Source organism: Adiantum capillus-veneris, chromosome 9 (genome assembly GCF_014529385.1).
Source record: "Adiantum capillus-veneris isolate H3 chromosome 9, ASM1452938v2, whole genome shotgun sequence".
NCBI lineage: Eukaryota > Viridiplantae > Streptophyta > Polypodiopsida > Polypodiales > Pteridaceae > Adiantum > Adiantum capillus-veneris.
Window position 1 is genome coordinate 116913376 of NC_140939.1, and position 23409 is coordinate 116936784.

Here is a 23409-nt window from a genome sequence, read left to right on the forward strand (position 1 = left end):
AGGTACACTGTGTGGCTTTTTCTTTGTATCTCCCGCAGGCAAACTACAAGATCGAGAGCTCACAGTTCATATTTAAAGGCCCTTGGCCATTCAAAAGCACTTTATACGAAAAGCTACAAACTCAAAAGCAACTGGTCCAAAAGCGTTGAACTCAAAAACTGTCAGCACGAATTACAGAAATCGGTACACCTGCCACGTTAGCAACGCGACTTGCGAAAATCCGTACTCGTTGCCACGTTAGCTCATGAAGTCGTTGTGTATGTGTGTTGGTCCCATTTTAATCATTAGGTCCTCTAAGCCCCATAGGATAGGGTCCCATAAGTTGGTAGGACTTCTTCTTAGGGTTTAGGCCCCTCGGCCGGGATCTACAGGTAGGTTCCGTTCTTGAGTGGTTTGATACGTCAACAATCCCCCCTTTTTAAAAGGAAGTAAATCCTTTGCGATTACAGTATATCTGACGAACAACTCAAGTTAGCTCAAAAATTTCCGAGGGTCAATGCAAGGGACATTCCGAAGGACAATCAATTTTCTCATTCTAAATTGGAGCTCTTGATTTCCTGGGTCATTCGCTTCCCAAAAGAATCTCATCCGATAAGGAGTCTCATTCCACATTGGAGCTCTTGATTTCCTAGGTCGTTGGCTTCCTAGAAGAATCTCATCCAATAAGGAATATTCAGTGTAGCACATCATAATCCACCACAAATGCTCACATATGCATCTTACAAGACAGAAACATAAAGTCGTCGATGAACACTCTCCACACAAATAACCATCAAGGTCTGGGCCAGCTATTCAACGACTTCCTCATCACTCCTCCCGCATAACCTAAAAAGGTCTGAACCGGGAGATATAGAGGCCTTTTACAACCAAATGCCCCCCAGACTGCATCTTGCGTCATTTGGAGGTGTTGAGAGCAACCACTTCTCAGACTTGTTAATACTCCCCCCGTAAATAACCATCCAGGTTCGGGCCATGAGTAACAACAGCAATACTCCCCCCGTAAATAACCACAAGGGTACACGCCATGAGTAAAAACAACACTTTTGAAACATTCAATACTCCCTCGGCAAACAACCACAAGGGTCTAGACCATAAGTATGAGCAAGCATTCTCAAATGTCATTTCTCACTGCTCCACCCGAGAGTAAAATCACCAATTATTGAAACAAGTATTAAAACCAAAGGCAACCAATTCAAATGGGCACCAAGACAGGTTTAAAACAGATACCATCCATTTCAAACAATATTCAAATAGTACTTCATCAAACAGAGTTCAACAGTATTAAAACAACTAGATAATTCATTCAGGTTTTGTTTAGACAGCCTAGCTTTGAGGACGACGGGCTTCTCCTTTTGTATCACGGTAATTGTACGGTTCCGGATTGGAGTGTCGCGTCATTCTTGTCATGCCAAGGCATGCCCAAAAGAACGTCACAATTGCCCAACTTCATAATGTGAAATGGCTTTTTCGTGATATCATTGGATGGTCACTGAAAGAGCACCAATGAGAGGTACGACTTTTTGAGTTTGCCACGTGGCTAGCTCGGCTTCAATTTCTCTACCCTCTGCATCATAATCAAAGTGCATCCGCTTCAAGAATTCTGGATGGATGTAGTTCTCTGTAGATCCGGGGTCAAAGAAAATAAGGGCTTTCAAGCCGTTGACTTTGCCATATGCTCCACACAACTCATTTGTACTTTCAAGGCGTATGCCATAGATACCAGGGACTATTCCAATAACGGTTCCAGCTCTCTTAGCTAGAGGTGGCTCCGAGGTTCTCTCAATCGTCGGTTAGGACGTCGGCTCCGTTGGTCTATCAGTGCGATGGGACAACCAGAATGGTGATGCCTTGTTTAAAAGCATACAAAGCATTGGCCTTCTTGTGATAAGGTGTCTCGTTGTTGAGGCGTCAAACGAGGCTTTTGGGATTGACTTTCTTGAGACTCCAGAATTTGTTCGTTGTTGCCGAGAGTTTTGGGTAGTGACCGGAGGTTCTTATGTGATGAACTTCAGCTTTCCCTTCATTAGTTTGCAGCCAACCGCGACATGGTCCATAAGCTCTTGCATAGTTGAAACTTGTTTAGAGAGACAATATTCCTGCAATGGTGATGGTAGTCCAATGGTGTATCGCTCGCACTGGGCCTCCAAGGGAATGAACTTAAAGAAGGACACCGACAGGTACACGTCAAAAAAACCTTTGGTTATAGTCGTCCATGGTCTCTGTGGCAAACATTTTCAAGTGCCCCATTCTACCAAGTTTCGGACTTCAAAGAGAGAAGTCATATAACTGCGTGCAAATACTATCTTGAAAGCTTGCCAAGTCCTTGGAGCATGCGGTTGTGTCGCAATTGAACTACACCACTGCATAGCATTATCTTTAAGAAATCCTGCTGCTCAAGAAATTTTGGAATCTTCTATATAGTTCCCCAAAGCATAGATGTTGTCAAATTGCTCGCGGAACTGCAACCTTTCTTCTAATCGTTCACCCCAAAAAAAGTGAAAAATTTGACTGTCGTGCCACCATCCTTGAAATCTTTCAATTGGCTAGGCGCGTCTTCCGAGTACGAATAATAAGAGTCTCCATATGGGCTCCGACCATTGTAGCCAGGTGGCGGTGGCGGTGGTGGTGGGTGAGGTTGGGGGAACGGCGGTTGCACTGGATCAAAATCAAATGGCTGCACCATATTCCTGAAGAGTCCGGAGCAGGAAGTACCACATGGGGCATCACAAAGTGTAACCTATAATTTAGAAAATGTTGAAAACTTTGAAGCATCGGGAGATTCTGCTGAGGATGTCACGAAAGAATGTCGCGAAGCTCGTGGAGGAGAAACTGCAAGTATTCTGCTGAATCCATGAACGCCATGTCTTGGGTTCCTTATGGCTTATGCCTTGTAAAACAGAGCGATGAAGACGAGCGCGCGCCCAATGCGCAATGAAGTAAGGGTGGAGTGACTAATAAGTCTGAGGTCGGGACACAAAGATTCTTACATAAAATAATTTCATGTAAACTTTGGAAGAGCCAACATGCTCTGTCTTCTACTTGGTAGGACCGGTATGCTTTGATAAAAGCCCACGCCTGAAGCTCTGATACCATTGTAAGCAGGAGGGCACGACGTGCCAATAGAAAAGAACAGACTAAATAGACTTTTCAGACTTCAATAACAATTGAACTGAAAGAGAGAGAGAGAGAGAGAGCACACGCGCCACGGAGTGGCGGAATTCCATCCCATAGAGTTATGGCCCCAAACCGTGGCGCCCTTTCGGTATTTCTTTATATTGCTTAAACAAGGTACACTATGTGGCTCTTGCTCTGCATTTCCCGCGGGTAGACTGCCAACAGGGTGAGAGCCCACACTTCATATTTAAAGGCCCCGTGCCATTCAAAAGGAGTTTACATGAAAAGCTACAAACTCAACAGCCACTGGTCCGAAAGCGCTGAACCCAAAAAGTTGTCAACGCGAATTACGAAAATTCGTACAACTCGATTCACCAAAATCCATACCGGCTGCCACGTCAAGACCTGAATTCAATGTAAGTGTGTGTGTGTGTGTGTGTGTGTGTGTGTGTGTGTGTGTGTGTGTGTGTGTGTGTGTGTGTGTGTGTGTGTGTGTGTGTGAGAGAGAGAGAGAGAGATTCTCTTTCTGAAACAATAGTCTAGGCCAGTTATGCCGAATGAGAGCCTGTATGATGATGTTTCGGATCTGATTCCGATTAAAGCCGTTACAGCAATATTTTTTCATATAGTAAAAAGACCTCTTCCCAGGCCAAGAAAGGGGTAGAGGAAGAGTAGCAGAATAAGTAAAGAAGGCCAATACAGGAGCTAACAGCGGCTTTGTATGCCCTTATTGCTATGTCTTTAAATGAATTCCAAGGTAGGCATAATAGTGGGACAGTTTGAGTTTTTGTCAAGCCCGACCATAACCCACTTATCAGAGATTCCTTAAGCATAGAAAAATAGGAGTGATCCTCAAAAGGGAAGATTTGTCTGTAGATAAAGTCCTCAAGGAAGACATTACTCCTGTAGGAGTTTTAAGGCTTTGTCAGCCAGTTTGAAGTAAGTATGGTTGTCATTGAGTAGTTGTTGAAAGAAAAACATAAGGCAAGTCATCTTGTTCCGAAAAGTCATATTGTTCCACATAAGAGTAGCATGTACCTGTAAATAACAGTTCAAGAACCCAAATTGCCAAAACGTGAGCACTCCTGAAACAGAGGTGACATAACAATTAGTAAAGTGTCGAAATTGTAATGTTTATTTTGGGCCTGCAAACCTTCAAGCGGCAAAGTCAAAGACTATGGTAGCCGTGAGCAGGGAACCAGAAAAAGAGTCTAAAAGGGGCCACCTAACACCAGTCTACCAATAAAGGATTTACAAACTGTGGGTCCAATTTAGAGCTCAATTTCCAAGACAATTTCCCAAGCCAGCATCCCGGTTTTCCTCATAAAGGAAAAACCTTATGTATAAAATGTGTGTGTAGCTGTTTAAATCTTAACTAATACGACATAATTGAATTTTTACATTCAAAAGACAGCTGGGCAAGGAACAATGAACAGATAAGTACAAAAATAACTCAGTATTAGAATTATGTAGGTACAATGATTGTAGGAAAGAGATCCTCTTCCAGTTAAACAAGTAGTAAAAGAACTTCCCCGGTCCTTAGTGAGTGCTTCATAAAAGTAAGGTAGCTTGCCAAAGAAACGAAAACCCTCCAAGATAAGATAGAGTCCTTACCTGCATCCATCCAAACAAGACAACAATTCAGTTAGCCTTGGATGTGTTTTACAGGTATCAATGGACCATATCAGTTGTTGTCCATGTCCATCTTATAGATTTTAGTTACTTTAGACAAGCTAGGCTATTCATTAGAACTAGTATGTTAGCAGTCTTTTCTTATTACTTCACAAATGAGTGTTAGAGTCTACTTTCTAAATGGTGAAGTCCATCAAGAGTCAAACTATTTCAAGAGCCATAGCTCAGTAGCTATGCTTTAAGCCAAAAAAAAAAAGCAACCATATACTTACCTTCAGAATTAGTAATCCCATGGTATCAAAGGTACCCCTTTAGACAAAGAGATGTGAGATCCGACTACTTTTTGTCAACCAAAGGTATCAGATGAGGGTGATGACTACCTAGTTTTTTATAACCAATAAGACACCAGTATAACTGGTCAGCAGAGTAGCAAGATTCCTTCTTCTTAATGTGGAGCCTCATTTTTAAGAGCAATAGCTTGGAAGCTATACCAAAGCCGAAAAAAACCGGCCATATATTTACCTTCGTTATCGCAAAGATATCCATAAGTCATTAGCAACTTTTAAGACCAGTAGTGTCCGGCCTGTCTGAGTAAGATATCTTACTTATCCCATAACCAAAGGTACTAGATGAAATAACACCCCAACCAATTGCTTCATGTGAAATTTCAAAGGCGAGACTCGTCTTAAGCCTAGTTGTGATAGCAGTTTTATCAAACCAAAATAACAAAACCCATTAAACTTCCAACTCAGCACACCTTGCAACATGTCATACTACTAAATGGTGAGATTAAATTAACGCCCTATAGCGGCAAGGAACCGAACCCATGTAACATCCAATATGCGCACAGATGCAAATGCTACAACCAGTAGCGCATAACCTGTGCGGCTGAAAATAGAGCCATAACAACCAGTAACAACAACACCTACAACGGCTTGACAAAAAGCCAATACAACCACCTGATAGCGCAAAACAGTCCGCGCATGTGTCTAACAACACCTCAGCCCCCCCTTTTTTTAGCATAAGAGTAACAAGGCATAATGCTAAACCTAATCAGTACAGTAGTATAATTCAAGACCATTAACCATGTTTATACCAACTGGCTCCTATTGTGTACTCAATTGATGTACTACTATTGTGGCTTGGGATGTATTTTGCTGTAAATTCTGTACAGAGCTTGGTTTCCTAGACAGTTGGTTTTGTTTGGCGAGAAACTTTGATTTATGTTCGACTCTTTGTGCGTCTTCCAACATCGGAAAGCAATGGAACCCACGTCGGAGGCCGCTTCCGAGATCAAAGCATGCCTATATGAGGATTTTGAGGAGGCTCGACAGGCTTGGAATGGTCAGGCGCCTGCTCTTGAGGTGCGTATTCCGGTGCAAGACCTCATGGACCCAGTTGCTCAGTACGCTATGAATGCAGTTATTCTCTTTTTCCCAGGGAAAATGCCTACTGTGCTGGATGTCGGGCAATGGGTTGATTTTCTCCTTAAAAGACAAGCAGTTTGTGGTGTCTATTTCGGGGCACGTGTATTTTATGAAGTTTTGCTTGCAGATATGGAAGCTAGAAATCTTTTGCTTGAGATGTCTCCCCTCTTCTTTAATACGCAAATGACGCATGTTCTCCTATGGGCACTCACTAAAGACTACCAGAGTCTTATTCGTCACAAATGCCCGGTGTGGGTGGAAATTGTTGATTTCCCTCGCACGTGGAGACATTTTTTGCCTTTGTTGGCCGCGCAGCTTGGTAAAGTCATTTGTCCCCCGAAATTGGATGCAAATACATAGAGGTTTTGCATTCTCTGGGACACTCACAAGAGTACCCCTGAAGGAATTATGGTTGATTCAGGAGATCCATGGGTAGGCAAGCGCCCATTTAAACTTAAATGGGGTAAATTTGCGAATTCATGCTTTCGATGCGGTAAATTTGGCCATATGCAATCTGAATGTCCGGAGCCGGTCTTGCAACCCCCTCCTTCTGTTGTTCCTTCGTCCACCTCTATCCCTGCACGAAAACCCACAGGCGAAGTCAAGTAGAGTGGAGCCCCTACTGTTAAGGCTGCTTTGAATGTGGACAAAGGGAAAGGCAAGGCACAGCAATTTACTGATCCTGGGAATGGAGCTGCTGCAAAAGGCAAAAATGTTGCACTCGTTGAGGTCAATTCATGGATAGTGCCAAAAAAATCAGTAAAGATTCGTACACCACTTTCTTCTCATAATTACGTTCCTTCTGTTAATGCCAACAAGAATGCATCGTTTAAGCAACTTCCCTGTAATGACAATCGCACATTGATTGATGCATGGGACAAAGCGATGCACTCTCACAAAGATGTACTTCTCGGTGAGACTTCCTCCTCACCTGTGAACCCTGTGGACACGTTTCCTGCTCTGTCTCCGAGGCCGGGTCCTCGTATGGATGTAGTGGATGGAGATGTGCCAATGGGCACCTCCACCTGATCACATGTTTCTTGCCTCTTGTACATAGGTTTTTTGATATGCAAAGTCAAATTAAATGCATCTCATACAATGTGCGGGGTTTATGTAACCTGGACAAATGGCGTCTGACCTGGCACTATGTACATACATCTAAAGCAGACTTAGTTGTATTGCAAGAGTATAATCAGCACGAGTTTGCTGGTCAATGCTCCTACTTTGCCAGTTATTGGATTGCGTATGCAGGTTTGCATGATTTCTCGGGTTTATTGATGTTGGTTCTCCATGAGCTTCAGCCGGTTCTGCTATACAATGATCCGCATGGCAGGTGGATGGTTGTCCAATGTTTGTTGAATGGTCGAGTTCATGAATTTGCAGGTACTTATGCATACATGGCCTCTGGGCAAAGAGCTGCTTTATGGCGAGACATTTCATCTCACCCTTGGACTTCTAATGCATTTCTTTGTGGAGATTTCAATAATACCCCTGATTTAAATGACAGCACCACAGGAAATTCGCATATGTTGCTTGTGGAGAAGCGTGAATGGGATCTTCTTTTTGCCTCTGCACAAATGATTGATATATGGCGCTGTTTGCATCCTTATGTTTCTGGTTTCACCTTCCAGCATGCCGCTCATTCATCATATAGAGCACGATTGGATCACTGCTACTTGCTTAATGGACAAAATATGAAGAATTCGTATGTGCTATGAGGATAGATTATGCCGTGCAGTTATCAGACCATTATCCTCTTCTGCTGTCTTTGTCTTTTGGACAGTGTCTTTGTGATCGGCCTCTATATAGGAAACGCTTGTTGCATGTTAACAATTCCTACCTTACTCATGAAGCTTTCCGACACATGATTACCGATATAATTCCCCCGTTGTTGGCCCATATGCATATTGACTTGGATGCTACCTGGTATCGTTTTATCATGAGAGTACAAAGTGTCATTTGTGACTATGGTACGCAGTATATACAGCTCATTCGGGGAGATGTCCTTGATGCGAAACAGGTTAGTCAACGCCTACAACAGTTAGCTGATTCCCGGCCACTGTCTGACTCTGAAATGATAGAGCTATGTGAAGCTAATCTCACTGTTACCAGGGAACGCCTCCCTATGGGTTGGGAACGCCGAAACGGCGTTCCGGAGGGTCTTCATGGCCCGGAACGTTCCGCAGGGGTTTTTGGTACCGGAACGGCCAGCCCGGAACGGCCCGGAACGGCTGGGAATGGCAGATTTTCAGATTTTTGAGCTTTATCTTGTGAGGCTCCCCCTTCTTAAATGCCCTTCCCCCCACCCCTTACCTTCACAGTGCACACAAGCTCTCAAGGGTGAAAGCTCAAGCTCTACCCTCTCGAGTCTCGAGTCTTGACTCTCAAGCTCTAGCCTTGTTAGTCGGCAAGGCTCTCTCCCTCTCCCCCTCTCTCTCAAGCTCTCTCGAGAGTCGAGTCTCCCACTTTTAAGCTCTCTCTCTCTCTCTCTCTCTCTCTCTCTCTCTCTCTCTCTCTCTCCGCGTCCCTCCCCCCTCAAGCTCTCAAGCCTATACAACATACGTTGGCCATAGTAAGGTTGAATGGTCTTCAAATCAAGTTTTCTGTGAGTATTAGAGTCAAAGGACTCTGACACTACTATATTTGAATCACACAGAGCTTAAAATTGCATTATTTGGGTGTTTTTATGCCTCCCGTTCCGCGCCGTTCCCGTTCCGGGCCCCTCACCGTTCCCCCGTTCCGCGGGGGATCCCGTCGCCGTTCCCGTTCCGCGTTCCGGGTAACTATGGCTAATCTATGTATTCAACAAAATGATAAGCGAAAAATTGCTAAATGGCAAACGCGAGCACGCAATAGGCTTTCATGGACAAAGGCTGTGCTTCGAAGAAATTTTGTAAGCATCTGCATCATTCAAGGGTCTCGCAATCAATTAAGCGGGTTATGCTTCCCTCGGGGGCTTGGACCTCTTCGAAGCGGGAACTTGCAGAGGTTATGGTTTCACACTATCGTCAGGTGTTTGCAGCCCCACCTCAGCCATCTTCGGCAGCTTGTCGAGCGCGTCAATTATTGCTTTCTTATGTTCGTCCGATCATGTCTTCGCGGAAGGCACAATGCCTTGAGGATCCTTTCTCTGCTTCTGAATTGCATGATGCCCTGCTTGCATTGGGCCGTTGGCGATCTCCCGATTGGGATGGACTTACTATGGAATTTTTCCTCTCCTTTTGGGATGCTCTTAGACAGCCCCTACTTTTCATGGTAAATGCGGCATGGGAAAAACAGGATTTGCCAGTATCATGGAAAGAGGGTTTACTTAAATTATTGCCCAAGCAAGCACTGTGCGAGCAATTCTCTCATTGGCGGCCCATAACTTTGATGCCAGTGGTTTACAAGTTATTGGCTAAAATGCTGGTCCATCGCATTAAGGACTGCTTGTTTGCAGGACTTCATCAGGCCCATTATGGTTTTATTCCTCGTCGTCAAATCATTGACAATTTGGCAAATGTTTTGATTGGCATGGAGTATGCTAAGTACACGCAACAGGATGTGCTAGTCATGCAAGTTGACATTGAAAAGGCCTTTGACACTGTGCAATGGGATTTTATTGCTGCCACAATGAGGTGTCTTGAGTTTGGTCCTAAATTGGCCAATGTGGTTTATATCCTGGAAGGGGAATTGACCGAATCGTGGCCGCTTGGTTGTTCGGTTAGGGAAGGTTTCCCCCTCAGTGCTTTGTTGTATGCTATTGCCACTCATCCTATGTTGATGTATCTTGATCACTTGACCTCTGCGCAACGTCTTCATGGTTTACAGTTTCCATCGGGTCATTCATTTATTGGACAGGCTTATGCGGATGACTCGTTGTTTATGCCCCGAAATCAACAGAGTGATGTTCAAGCGATTATGGAAGCTTTGGAATTGTTTGCAATTGCGGCTGGTCTTAAAGTCAACTTCCGTAAATCCAAGCTTTTACCACTCCGTCCTTGTGATTGCCATGCTCTGCTATGGCCGGGAGAGATTGTTCCTCAGAATGTAATCACCAGGCATTTGGGTTATCCGATTGGATAGAACGTCACTCACACGCAAAAAGTAGACTGGGTTATACAACGTTTGAATGTTAAACTACATTACTAGAAGCTTTCTACTTGGCCACTGCATGTTCGCCTGAAAATCGTTCAGAGTATCCTCATGACATATGTTCAGTTCTTTTTGCCACTATTGCATTGGCCTCGTCACTGTCTTGACTCTCTCGTGTCGGCCATATTGTCTCATTTGTGGCGAACTCATGCACATAAAAAAGGCCTGCGTCTGATGTCAATGACAAAACTTTGTACACCGAAGAGATTTGGTGATCTGAATATTTTGGACATGCGTAGGCATGTTCTGGCTAGAAAGGCTATGCTATTGCCTACAATTACGCAACAATCTCATCCTTTAACTCTTATGTTTGCATACTTGAGTCAGCATGTGGTTACGTCCTCGTTTGGTTTTTGGCAACCATCTATTTGGGAGGTGGTATTTGGTAAGATGGATGGCCATATTCCTGGATGCCCGCTTGCTTCCACCTTGCTCTCCACCTGGAAACAGGTTACGAATCATTTATCATGGAATACTCGAACGCAAGGAAACTCCCTCGCTTGGAGAGTCTTCATTAGAGTCGGGCCTTTTCTCTTACCTTGGTTGACTGCTCGCCTCGCCAAGCGTATTTCCTCTCCTGCCGTGGCATTCAGGTGGTTGTGGATGTGGTGGATGCAGATGGTTTCACTTTGGAGTTTCCATTAGCCGCTCGCCGTTTTGGATTGGGCATGCATTATCGTCAGTTCTGGAGAGAATTGCAGCGAATGTTGGTTGGTTTTTTGCCTGTTTCACCCTTGGCTGATGGTGATCGCATGTCTGACTGTAATCTTCGGGAAATGCCATTTCAAGATATTTCTGCTGGTCGGGCATATGCTCTTCTTTTGCCTCAACCATGGCTTGCTGATCATTGCAACGCTCTTTGGCACATTCATAAATCAGATATTTGGTGGAGAAGGCTTCTATCTGCATTATGGGAAAGCCGTTTGCCGCTGAAGGAGCGTTTGTTTCTTTGGTGTTGTTTACTTGGTGTGCTCCCTGTGGGTACCTTTCTTCGGATGCGCCATATCCGCCCTTCATTATGTGTCCGTTGCTCATCTGCCGAGGAGGATGTTTGTCACCTCTTGTGGGACTGTTGTATTACTCGAGACTTTCTTCGTCGGGTATCTGCGTGTATGCGGCTCCGTTTTCCCTCGACGGTCTTCCATAAACGGTTTTGAGCTTTTGGTATCTTCTCACAGGCGTTGCAGCGCTCTGCAGTCTTCTTCATGTGGGTCAGGTTTTGGGTTTATTGGAGCCTGTGGCGACAGCGTAATGGCCATATGTTTCATCGAATTCATGCAGATCCCCTGCCTTTCTTCAAACTTTCCCTTAGGCAGTCTTTACGGTTTGCCTTGGAAGTTGGTGATATCACTGCAGAGATACATCAACTATCTTATGAATGCTTTTAGCTGTTTTGTACAGTTGAACACTTTTGTGTTCCTTCGCTTGTACTTCATCTTTTGGGTGGGTTTTCCTCTCTTTGAGGTTTCCCACAGATAGATAAATCAAATTGATTTACCAAAAAAACGTGTGTGTGTGTGTGTGTGTGTGTGTGTGTGTGTGTGTGTGTGTGTGTGTGTGTGGGTCCCGTTTTAATCTTTAGTTCCTACGGCCCCATCGGACAAGGTCCCAACTTAGGGGTCCCATAAGTTGGCAGGGCTTCTTCTTAGGGTTTAGACCCCTCGGCCGGGATTTGAAGGTTGACTTTGTTCTTGAGTGGCTTGACACGTCAACAATTTGTGACATGGGAGACAGATTTATTGTAGCTTTGTCGATTTCCACAAAGCATTTAACACAGTGCCTAGAGCCAAAATGATGCCCAGACTACAGGAGATGGGAGTGCCCAATAATTTGATTTGGGGGATCATGCCTCCATACAAATCAGTGGTGGGACATGTACGCACTCCAGAGAAGATATCTGATTTAGTTCCCTCCACTATTGGAGTGAAATAAAGCTGTCCATTGTCTCCTACCCTATTTCGTATGTATATAGATGTGGTTTGTGACTACATTGATAGAGAGGGTGACAGAGGTTCACAGCTGGCAGAGACATGTCATTGTTGTTACATGCTGATGATATTGTATTGATCTCTGACTCACCAAAGGGTATGCAACGACATTTGGATGCACTACATAGATTTGCAGAGGAAAGTGGAAATTCTGTGAACCTTGGTAAAACCAAGGTCATGGTGTTTAACACCACACTGCGATGGATCAGGAGATCAGCACTTGAGTACACAGATGCATACCTTTATCTTAAGGTGGTCTTCAACGGCCCAAGGTTTTCTTTAAAGAGAGCAACAAAGACTAGACTGACCGGAGTATATACGGCCTTGGGAGGATTGGAGAGGATGTGTCCGCAGGTTCGGTTCCAAGAACCTGGAGAAAGCTCTGGCTCTTTGAGACCTTGGTAACTTCAGCAATGCTCTATGGGTTCAGGTTTGAGGGCCCTGTGTGAGTCAGGATGGGTGGAGAGGTATGGAGGCTCATTGGAGAGGCCCTTGGTAGCTATGACTTCTCGGCTGATTAGAGCCAAGGCCTCCGTGCCACACGAGTTAGCATCTCCCCCATGGAGATAGAGGCGTTTACCAGATCTGTCCCCTTTATGCATGGCTTCAGCATGGACAGGTTATCTCCTTTTCAGTACTACCAGCATTGTCTCTTACACGGATGGAGATTACTAGACTCATTTGCCAAGACCTAACCCAGTTGGACACCGAGAGGACATGGATAGAGCCGACACAGGAGTTGGGCACAAAGATGGATTTCTACAGGGAGCATCTTTTCCAACTCACAAAGGATGGGTTTTTGATTTGACCCAGCTATAATGATACACATCTATTTCATGGGTTACGGTGTGCCATTGGTTAGATACGGACATCCTCACACCACCTTACGATTGAGATTGGTAGATTCAAAGGGATATCAGCAGCCAGCAGGATATGCCGCCTATTCCATACAGAGCCAGAGACGGAGATGCATCATATATGTCAATGTACAGGGTCGTTTCCACAGTCTATTCAGAGAAGAATTCGGACCTTTCTCCAGTCATGAAATGTCAGGACTAGAGATGTCTTGGACTGTATCTACTTGAGTACACAGATACAAAGACAGTCTACAGAGTAGGTCACTTTCAGCCTGATAAAAGTGGAACAGCTCGTCGGAATTTACAGATTTTCTCCAAAGTTCAATCGGATAAAGAAATACCGAAAGGGGCGCCAACCTTTGGGGCCAACGAAGTGTCACGATCTGCCTAGTAGCACTCTAGCTGCCAAGCCGTGGTTTGTGTGAAGTGTTAGTTCCAGTCCCAAGTGAATTTGAGTATTTGCTCTGTGTCGTAAAGTTCAAGTGAAGATCTGGGTGAAAGCTAAAGTGTGCCGCCCTCTAGCGAGTCTACGGGCTGGTTTCATCATCTCTATACATTTGAGTATAAAAGTATCCTAGAGAAGCTAGAAATAGCCTATCTCGCACGACGTACAAAGCAACGGTGGATATGGAAGAATCTACCAAATGGAACTCTTCAAGGTGGGGTATGGGAGGAGTGCAAGATGAAGCACTATGGTGGGGAGTAATGCCACTGCATGTGACCTCTGACAAAGCTGAAAAACATATGGGAGTAAGCCCATCGTCAAAGAAAACAAAACATGTATTTCTTGGCTCGCTGTTGAATGCGATTGGCTACGTAGAGTGGTTAATATCCACCCCAAATGTGCGCAAGTATGTCTTCAGTAGAGGACGGTGAAGCACTTAGAACGTGACGGCAGCACGATCGCCAAACATTCCACAATGTAATGGCAACTAGTATGCAGAACACCTCATCTCAAAACGGAGGAGTATCATGTTGCGCATCCCCGCTAGGTATCATACTCACGGTATCGATAAGATACCCTGAGGCTGTCAGCATACAAACAGGATCCATGGCAACACACTCAAAAAAAAAAATGACTGCCAGGACAATACATCAACCACAAGACTCCTTCCCACGTAAGAAAGCCAAACTTAACCCCAGCTCTAGAAAGAAGCAATGCAAGAGCTCTCCAAAGCAAAAATGATGTGAAGCATCCCCAAAGGCAGTGGTTGGGAGGCTCCACAATCGTACATGCTTTTCACGCCAAGGGCCTTTAAATGTGGCAAGGGATCACTATCTGGCATGCTTCGCATGAAGGTGAAGATACATGACGCCGCCGTTGTACTGAGCTCAAGTAATACAAAGAAATACAAAAAGGGGCGCCAGGGTTTGGGGTCAGTGCTCTCTTGGGGTGGAACTCCACTACTCCACATCTCCTGCGTTGTGCATCTCTTTCATTTCAGTTGTTATTTGAAGTGCTTAAAGTTGTTCCGTCTATTCTTTTCCATTGGCATGCGGTGCCCTCCCGTTACAATGTCACTGTGGATTGTTAAGTGTTATTTGTGCTAGTGTATGCTTGCAAGCAATGGCCAAAATGCACATTTGAATGGCGTCAGTGTCTAATAAATCCTAGCTTGCTATTTGTTTTGCAGGCCGACCGGACGGAGTGAAGAGCAAGAGACAGCTCAAGTTGGACCAAAAGAGGAGAGAAGTCTAAGTTGGCTACAACATGAAGTCCGACGCGAAAATCATCAGTAACGTGGAAAGATTCTTGGCACGAATTGTGGGCAATGTGGGGAAGCTTTTGGGCAAGTCTTGAAACCAGTTGACATTAGAGCCGAGGGCTTTTGGTGCTATATAAAGCAAGGCCAGGCCACAGTGTCTATAAAAAGGTGCCTGGGGGAGCAATTATCACCTAGAGAATTGTAGAGTGGGCTCTCCCCTTAACAATTGTAAATTGCAAGGCTTAATTCAATGCAGACGTACCTCCGACCTCAATCTCTAGTCCGTGAGATGAAACCCTGGGATATCCAACTGCCACACTCTAGCACTATGTGGCACGTCTCCATATATCCTAGCCATTGGATGAAGCCATCCTCTAGAATAGTCATGAAGTGATATCTATAACAAGGTGGTAAGGTAAGTAGCATTCGATACGTGGTCAATGCATATTGTATGTAGTAATGAGTTATGAGGTTCATATGTTATTTTTTATAGCCTAAAATGTAGAATAGCGTAAGAGGTTTATGATATATTCATAAGTATCACTCCATAGGATGGTGAAACTACAAACCGAAAGTGCCATAAACTATGAAATTTGAGACTTTATACCACAGTTCAATATTGTGGACCACTTCAAACATCCAACAATAAACAATTAGAATTGAACAATAGATGCAAAGCTTCAATTACCCCTCAAATGTTACATTATAACTTAAGAAACAACAACTCCAAAAGATTTAGGTTACGCAGTAAATGACACTCCATCATAGATGATACCCTCATCAAGATAACAAGATGATAGTCTCTGTATTGAGTTTGATAAGGGTCTATAGGCGCCTAAAACCGCTCACACAACAACCAGAAAAAGAAGAAGAAGAACAAGAAAGAAGGGGTGGAAAGGAAGGGGGGTGGGGGTATGGTTTTAGGGGGCCTGCCGGGGGGGGGATTTACGTATCACTCTGTACGTACAAATATATGTACTGTACGGAATGGATTTGTACATACCTTGATTGGTACTAGTCATGAAACGAGAGAGAGAGAGAGAGAGAGAGAGAGAGAGAGAGAGAGAGAGAGAGAGAGAGAGAGATGCAAACGGGGCTTGTGGCAAGCAAGCAGTGGACACTTTAAGCTTAAGCAGAGTGTATCATAAAAGAAAACCAAAAAAAAAAGGGAGAAATATACATACTCTAGCTCTTGTTTTTTCGGAAAGTATAGCAACATCCTGAGAATCACTTGCGCTGAGGGCCTATTAAACCACAACAATCCAAAAACCTATTAAGATTTGTTTGTCACAATGTAATCGACTTCAAAATACTAGATTAAGAAATGTATCCGAATTTTATCACACCATAGGAGCAAATTCATCTTCTTTTTGTAATAGCACGGTCTACTAAATTTATTGTCTTAAGAGTCCAAGACACAGAGTCACTTTTATCTAGGGTAACAACACAGCTGAGCATAAGATCAAAGGCCATGCAATTCTTACCTTAGCAAGTGACAAGTCATATGAGTGTAATGTGCAACAGAAGTGAGTGATGGTGAATGCTTAGGATGAGTGCTCAATGCGTACTCAAGGTTCCTTTTACTTCATGAGAGATGTGCAAAGACTAGAAAGAGAAGAGACACTGTAAGTGAAGGTTTTGTGTGTGTGTGTGTGTGTGTGTGTGTGTGTGTGTGTGTGAGAGAGAGAGAGAGAGAGAGAGAGAGAGAGAGAGAGACACTAACAGCAGATGGGGTCCCAAACCCCCTCCAAGGGCCCCTTTCACTATCGCTACAAAGATGTTTGCTTTAGATTGCACAAATGCTGATACAATGGTCCTAAGTGCCGAGATGCTGATGGGATCTTGCTACTTGTGCTTGGATTTGCAAAGCTAAAGGCTGAAAACTTAAAACATTAGAGATGTTAAATGGGATCTACGACGACGAGGCTGTGGGCTGATCTACTGCCGTCGATGTCAGCGATGGGCTGAAAACTGAAAAACTCTGGCTGATCTGAGGGCTGAATCTAAAAACGCTAGTTGATCTGCTGTCTTGGGCTGAAAACTGAAAACGCTAGTATTGATAGCTGGATGGTACGGCGAGGCCATGGCTGAAAACTGAAAACATTGGTGTTGATGGGCTGATGTGGTGCAAAAACACCAGAGATGTTGAGGTACTGCAGAGAGTTGGTGCTGGTATTGAGGGTGCTGACTTATTGCTAGAAGTGACCCCCAGGGTTACTTACATATGGGATTAAAATTGGGTCGGGCAAATTCATAAAAATCCCACGATTTTTAAAATGTCACTTATGAATGAGTTAATAAATTGAGGTGCTTCACATGCAGATAAATACCTCAATAAATACCTAGGCTGGGTACTAATGCAACTGTGAGTGCACCACAGCATTTGTTAGAACTGGTGACTAAATAATTCAATATTATTAGAGTTCATGTCTGAAATCTCGAGGGTGATAAAGATAAGGGTGTTATTGATTATTGGTTAGTGACTAATGTTCTTTGTGCTAATGCATGATTTCAGTACTGTTTGTTCCACGTCACTCAAATGCATGTTAGCATGAAGTCAATGTCTTTTAAATTGGTTTAGTGTCTACTTTCTGTTTTGTAGGCATAGTCAAGGACGACTACTCCTCTTAGGGGGGCGAAGGGTTAGTGACGTAGATGTACCTACTATACCACATGAGTAGAGCAATGGCCTAGATCGGAAGAAAAGGCCCCGCTGCATGCAAATTGTGGCAGAATTTGTGGTGCGAACAAGGGTTGTTGCTATGTGTTAAAGACTTGGACTCTCGAGGCCAAAGATCTACAGCAGCACACATGAGAAAACTGCAATTGATTGAACAAAACTTGAATAGAGGGAGAAAGAGAAAAGGAGATTCAACACGGCACGACAGAGTTCGTGCCCAGATGCACTGGCCCCAAAGACTCGTGCCCCTTCTGATATTTCTTTATTATTGCTTCACAAAGGTACAATGTCCAAGGACCCTCTCTCTTTCAATGCTCACAAGCTTATCTGCAAAGAGAAGAGGCCTTAGCACACTTATAAAGGTCCATGCACCAGGCAGCGTGCCAGAGACTGAGCCCTCTGCACATATTTAAAGGCCCTTGGCCTATGAAAAGCAGTTACATGAAAAGCATTAAACTCTAAAGCATCTCGTCCCAAAAGCTGGCGCTCAAAGCTGCCAATGCGAATCACAAAAATCCGTACACTTGCAACGTTAACAACGTAAAACGTGAAAATCCGTATATTTGTCCGTATAGTCTGCCATGTGGCACTGCAGCACATTTTGTGGGCGTCCGTACAGCTGCCACGTCATCAGCGTCTACGCTTTGTGTGTGTGTTGGTCTCGCTTTAGTTTCAGTGCCTCTAGGTCGCTTCGGCCCCATCGGAAGGGTCCCATAAGTTGGTAGGACTTCTTCTTCTTCTTCTCCTCCTTAGGGTTTAGGCCCCTCGGCCGGGATTTGCAGGTTGGCTCTGTTCTTCAGTGGCTTGACGTGTCATCAGTTTGTGATATTCCCCCTTCTTCAAAGAAAGTAATCGTCCACGATTATAGCACATCTGCAAAAACCACTCAAGTTAGCTCAAAAATTTCCGAGGGTCATTCTGAAGGACATTCAGAGGACAATCGGAGGGAGAATCAATGTTTCCGTTCCAGATTGGAGCTCTTGATATCCTGGGTCATTGGCTTCCCATAAAAATCTCGTCCAATAAAGAGTGTCATTCCAGATTGGAGCTCTTGATATCCTGGGTCGTTGGCTTTCTCATCCAATAGGGAATATGCAATGGTTGGCACATCACAATGCAACACAAATTCTCACATATGCATGTTACAAGACACAACGAACAGCGCCACTGAGCACTCTTCCGAGACAGACGATCTGTGATATAAAGCTACTCAACGACTACTTTGTCACTCCCCCCGCAAATAACCTGAAAGGGTCCGCTCCATGAGCTCAGAGAACTAATACAACCAAACGCTCCCCAAACCGCAGCCTACATCGCTTGGAGATTCAAGCATACAACCAAACGCTCCCCAAACATCCCGTCCATGTCGTTCGGAGGTTTTCCAGCATACAACGAAATGCTTCCCATACATCTCGTCTGCATCGTTACAAGGTTTTCAAGCATACAACGAAACGCTCACCAGACATCGCGTCTGCGTCGTTCCGAGGTTCAAACGAAACCAAAATAGCATTTCTCACTACCCCACAAGGGAGTAAATCACCAAGCAATTGAAACCAGTATTAAAACTAGAATCAAACAGTTCAAATTAGCACCAAGACAGGTTTAAAACAGATACCATCCATTTCAAACAATACTTCTCAAACAGAGTTAAAAAGCATCTAACTACAAAACAACTCGACAATTCATTCAGGTTTTTGTTCAGACTGCCGAACTTTGAGGAGGACGACTGACTTGTCTTTCTGCATTAGGGTAATGGTTCAGTTTCGGATCAGGAGAGCCGCATCATTCATGTCGTGCCAAGGCATGTCCAAGAGAACGTCACAAGTGCCCAACTTAATAATGTGGAAATCGGCTTGTCCATGATAATCTTGGACAGTCACTGGAAGAGCACCAATGAGGCTACCACTTTTTGAGTTTGTCCCGTGGCTAGCTTGGCTTCAATTTCTCCACCCTCTGCATCATAATCAAAGTGCATCTGCTTCAAGAATTCTGGACGGATGAAGTTCTGTGTAGCTCCGAGGTCAAAGAGAATAAGGACTTTCAAGCCTTGACTTTGCCATATGCTCGACACAATTCCTTTGTACTTTCAAGGCGTATGCCATAGATATCAGGAACTAATCCAATAGCGGGTTTAGCTCTCTTAGCTGGAGGTGGCCCTGGGGATCTCTCTCTCGTAGGAGCAGAAGGTTTCTCTATAGGCGTAGAGGCTTGCTCAGGACATGTATGCCCTGTTTGAAAATATTAGAAGCATTGGCCTTGTTGTAAAAGGGTTTCTCGTTGACGCTGTGTCAGAGGAGGCCTTTGAGGTTGGGTTTTACGAGACTCGTGAGAATTTGTTCGTTGTTGTCAAAAGTTTTGGTTGGTGACCAGAGTTGGTTCTGTGGTAAACTCCAACTTTCCCTTCATCAGTTTGTAGCCGACCGCGGCATGGTCCATAAGTTCTTGCATGGTTGAGACTTGCTTGGATAGACAATTTTCCTGCAACGGTGATGGTAATCCAATGGTGTATCGCTCGCATTGGTCCTCCAAGGAAATGAACTTAAAGAAGGACACCGGAAGGTAGACAGAGAGAAACCTTTGGTTATAATTATCCATGGTCTCTATGGCGAGCATTTTCAAGTTGCCGCATTCTGCCAAGATCTGGACTTCAAAGAGAGGTCATATAACTGCGTGCAAATACTGTCTTGAAAGCTTGCCAGGTCCTTGGAGCATGCGGTTGCTTCTCGATTGAACTCCACCATTGCATCGCATTTCTTTAAGAAATCATGTTGCTCCAAAAATCTTGGATTCTTCTGTATAGTTCCCCAAAACATAGATGTTGTCGCATTGTTGTAGGAACCGCAATGCTTTCTTCTGATCTTTCCTCCCGAAAAAGGTGAAAAATTTGACTGTCAAGTCGCCATCCTTGAAATCTTTTAGTTGGTTAGACGCATGTCCCTAGAGGTATCCATACGGGCTCCAACCATTGTAACTTGGTGGCGGTGGTGGTGGGAGAGGTGGGGGTAACGGCGGTCTCAAAGGCAGTTGCACTTGATCAGGGTCAAATGGCTGCACCATATTCCTGAAGACTCCTCCGATCGGAACAGACGGCTGGGATGGTTGCCGGTTGGAAGCTCTTGTACTTTATGTTGCCAAAGGAGGAGGTACCACATGGGGTATCAGAGGGGGTAACATGTAATTCAAAAACTGTTGAAAACTTTGCAGCATCGGGAGATTCTGCAACAGATGCCGCAAAAGAATGTCGCGAAGCTCGTCGCAAAGAAACTGCAAGTATTCTGCAAATCTATGAACGCCATGTTTTGGGTTCTTTATGGCTTACACCCTAAGAGCGATGAAGATGGAAGCGCACCCGATGCATGATGAAACAAGGGTGGGAGTGGCTAATAAGTCCGAGGTCGAGACACGAAGATTCTTCAATTAAATTTCATTTACAGATTGGAAGCGCCATCTTGCTCTATTTGCTCTTTGGTAGGACCGGTGTGCTTTCAGAAAAGCACACGCCTGAAGCTCTGATACCACTGTAACAAGGGGACGGGCACCATGTGCCTACAGAAAAAAACAGACTGAACAACTTTATGCACTTCAAATAACAACTGAACTCAAAGAGATGCACAACACGAGACACGCAGTAGAGGAGTTCCAAACCTTGACGCCCCTTTTTAGTATTTCTTTATATTGCTTCAACTCAGTACAAGCCAGTACTCAACGCTCTCCACCTTCACCAGGAAGCGTGCCAGAGACTGAGCCCTCTGGACATATTTAAATGCCCTTGGCCTATGAAAAGCAGTTACATGGAAAGCATTAAACTCTAAAGCATCTCATCCCAAAAGTTGGCGCCCAAAGCTGTCAGCACGAATCACGGAAATCTGTACACCTGCCAGGTTAGCAGCGTAGAATGTCGAAATCTGTACAGTCTGCTATGTGGCACTGCAACGCGTTTTGCGGGCGTCCGTACAGCTGCCACGTATCAGTGTCTACGCTTTGCGTGTGTGTTGGTCCCGCTTTAGTTTCAATGCCTTTAGGTCTGGGCCCCAACGGACGGGGTCCCATAAGTTGGTAGGACTTCTTCTTCATCTGCTCCTTCTTAGGGTTTAGGCCCCTCGGTCGGGTTTTACAGGTTGGCTCCGTTCTTCAGTGGCTTGACATATCATCAAGTTGTGACACAATTCACATCTCACTTATATACAAAAAACACTTCAAACTGCACACATACAGGCCCCTAGAGTGACCTCCTAGCTTGAGCTACATAGGCTACTTGCCTTGCATGTACATGTACCTGACACACCAAACTAAAAAGGCCACAAAATTAACTCATAAAGAGTATCGTGTCCCTCGATGGCATCTTCATATGTACAATATGTACAAAAAACGGCTCTTCAAAATGCGCACAACAACATCAACATCCTCACTTCCGGTACCTTGAGGTGTTGTCACAAACACCTAAGTCTACTTGCATCATTTAAATCTTTACTCAAAAAGAGCTAATATAACTCCTCATATAGACAAATAGGCTTCTTTCTTGACCTGCTCTCTAGACAAGTCCACTCGCATGAACATTCCATCAACTCTGCATGGTAGTCCACTTCAAGGCTCTGAACTAACATGAAAGATACTCATGATTGAATACAAACATTCTTAAGATCTTAGATGTTGTGAAGGTTTGCTTTTCAATCAATCAAACTAAAAAAGTCCGTTTTTGGGAAGCTTTCCAACTTGCCTATGGGTGTGGCACGTGGATGGTGCAACATAGATATTATATTGAGTGTAGTGCTTCTTTGGCTGCTGTCACAATGTTTATGGCTTACAAGGAAATTGAGGCCTTGGATGCCGCTTCATTTGTGAAAGAGTTGCATAGAATATGGAAATAAAACTTTTTATAATGCAAATAATGTTGTGCAATGTGGCCAAATATTCGTCTCGCCTAGAAAGTTCAACACATGCGGTCATTTACCATATGTGGAAATTGTCGTGCAGAGCCATTATAAATGCCCACAAAGGCCATGAGCATAGTAGCCATAGGGTTTCGAAATGGGAAGTTTTGAAATAATTTTCAGAGGCTTTGAGAGGTATCGATCTATGTCTGAAACGCCACCTAAACGGTTTCGTAAAAAACTTCAAAATAGATGTTGGCATGTATACATTGGCCCTAAATGTTCACACGCACTGCACATGTCAAAGTTAGACAAGAATTCCGCCTATTATGTTCTAGAGAACTCATGGCTTACTTATAAGTTGAAACTTCAAATTGAATAAAAGGGAATCGCACAAGTGAAGAGTTGGTCTTCAAAGAAACGCGAGTTTTAGAAATGAGATGTTTCAGAAACATTTCCCCATGACCTTTTATGAAAGAAACGGATTTCTTGACAACTGAGTGGAAGTATGTTAATTCACATGCATTTGTCGCTGAAACATTGTTCTCCACTTGATTTTCGAACTTTCCACATTTGTTTTTCCTTTTTTCCCTCCAAGAAAATTCCCCCAAAAACTATAATAATAAAATGATCAAAAATGGCATTTATAGGTAAAAGGGGTCACAAATGCCACATCAGTCACTTTGCCATGGTTATTAAGCTATGGGGGTTCTCACTTAGCCCATAATCAGCACTTTTAAGTGTGCTTTGCGAAGGAGATGGCATGTTTCATAGAGGTGTAGCTTTGTTGTTCCGCCCTTCTCTCTTGTTGTTTGGGGTGGGGTATATTGAGGGTTGAATTAAAGGTTTCCTCCATTAAAGACTTGAAGCTGCCATGGTGCGTGCGCTTGCCGAGTACCACAGTGGCTCATGCTAGATTTTGGTAATTCAACCATTAAACAAGATATTGAGGGTGGGGTATATTGAGGGTTGAATTAAAGGTTTGGGGTGGGGTAAATTG

General features: G+C 44.1%; 1 protein-coding gene across 9 annotated transcripts in view; it reads right to left on the reverse strand.

Moving 5' to 3' along the window:
• SOS1 (sodium proton exchanger, putative (NHX7) (SOS1)) overlaps positions 1-23409 on the reverse strand; it is a 234962-nt gene that overhangs the window by 126647 nt on the left and 84906 nt on the right. For 8 of the 9 annotated variants that reach the window (XM_086519995.1, XM_086519994.1, XM_086519997.1 and 5 more), the window contains exon 14: positions 16043-16102. The exons of the other annotated variant lie outside the window; for it this stretch is intronic. In XM_086519995.1, coding sequence (XP_086376121.1) covers positions 16043-16102 — 60 coding nt within the window. The remainder of the gene's footprint in view (positions 1-16042; positions 16103-23409) is intronic. 9 annotated transcript variants of the gene reach the window in all.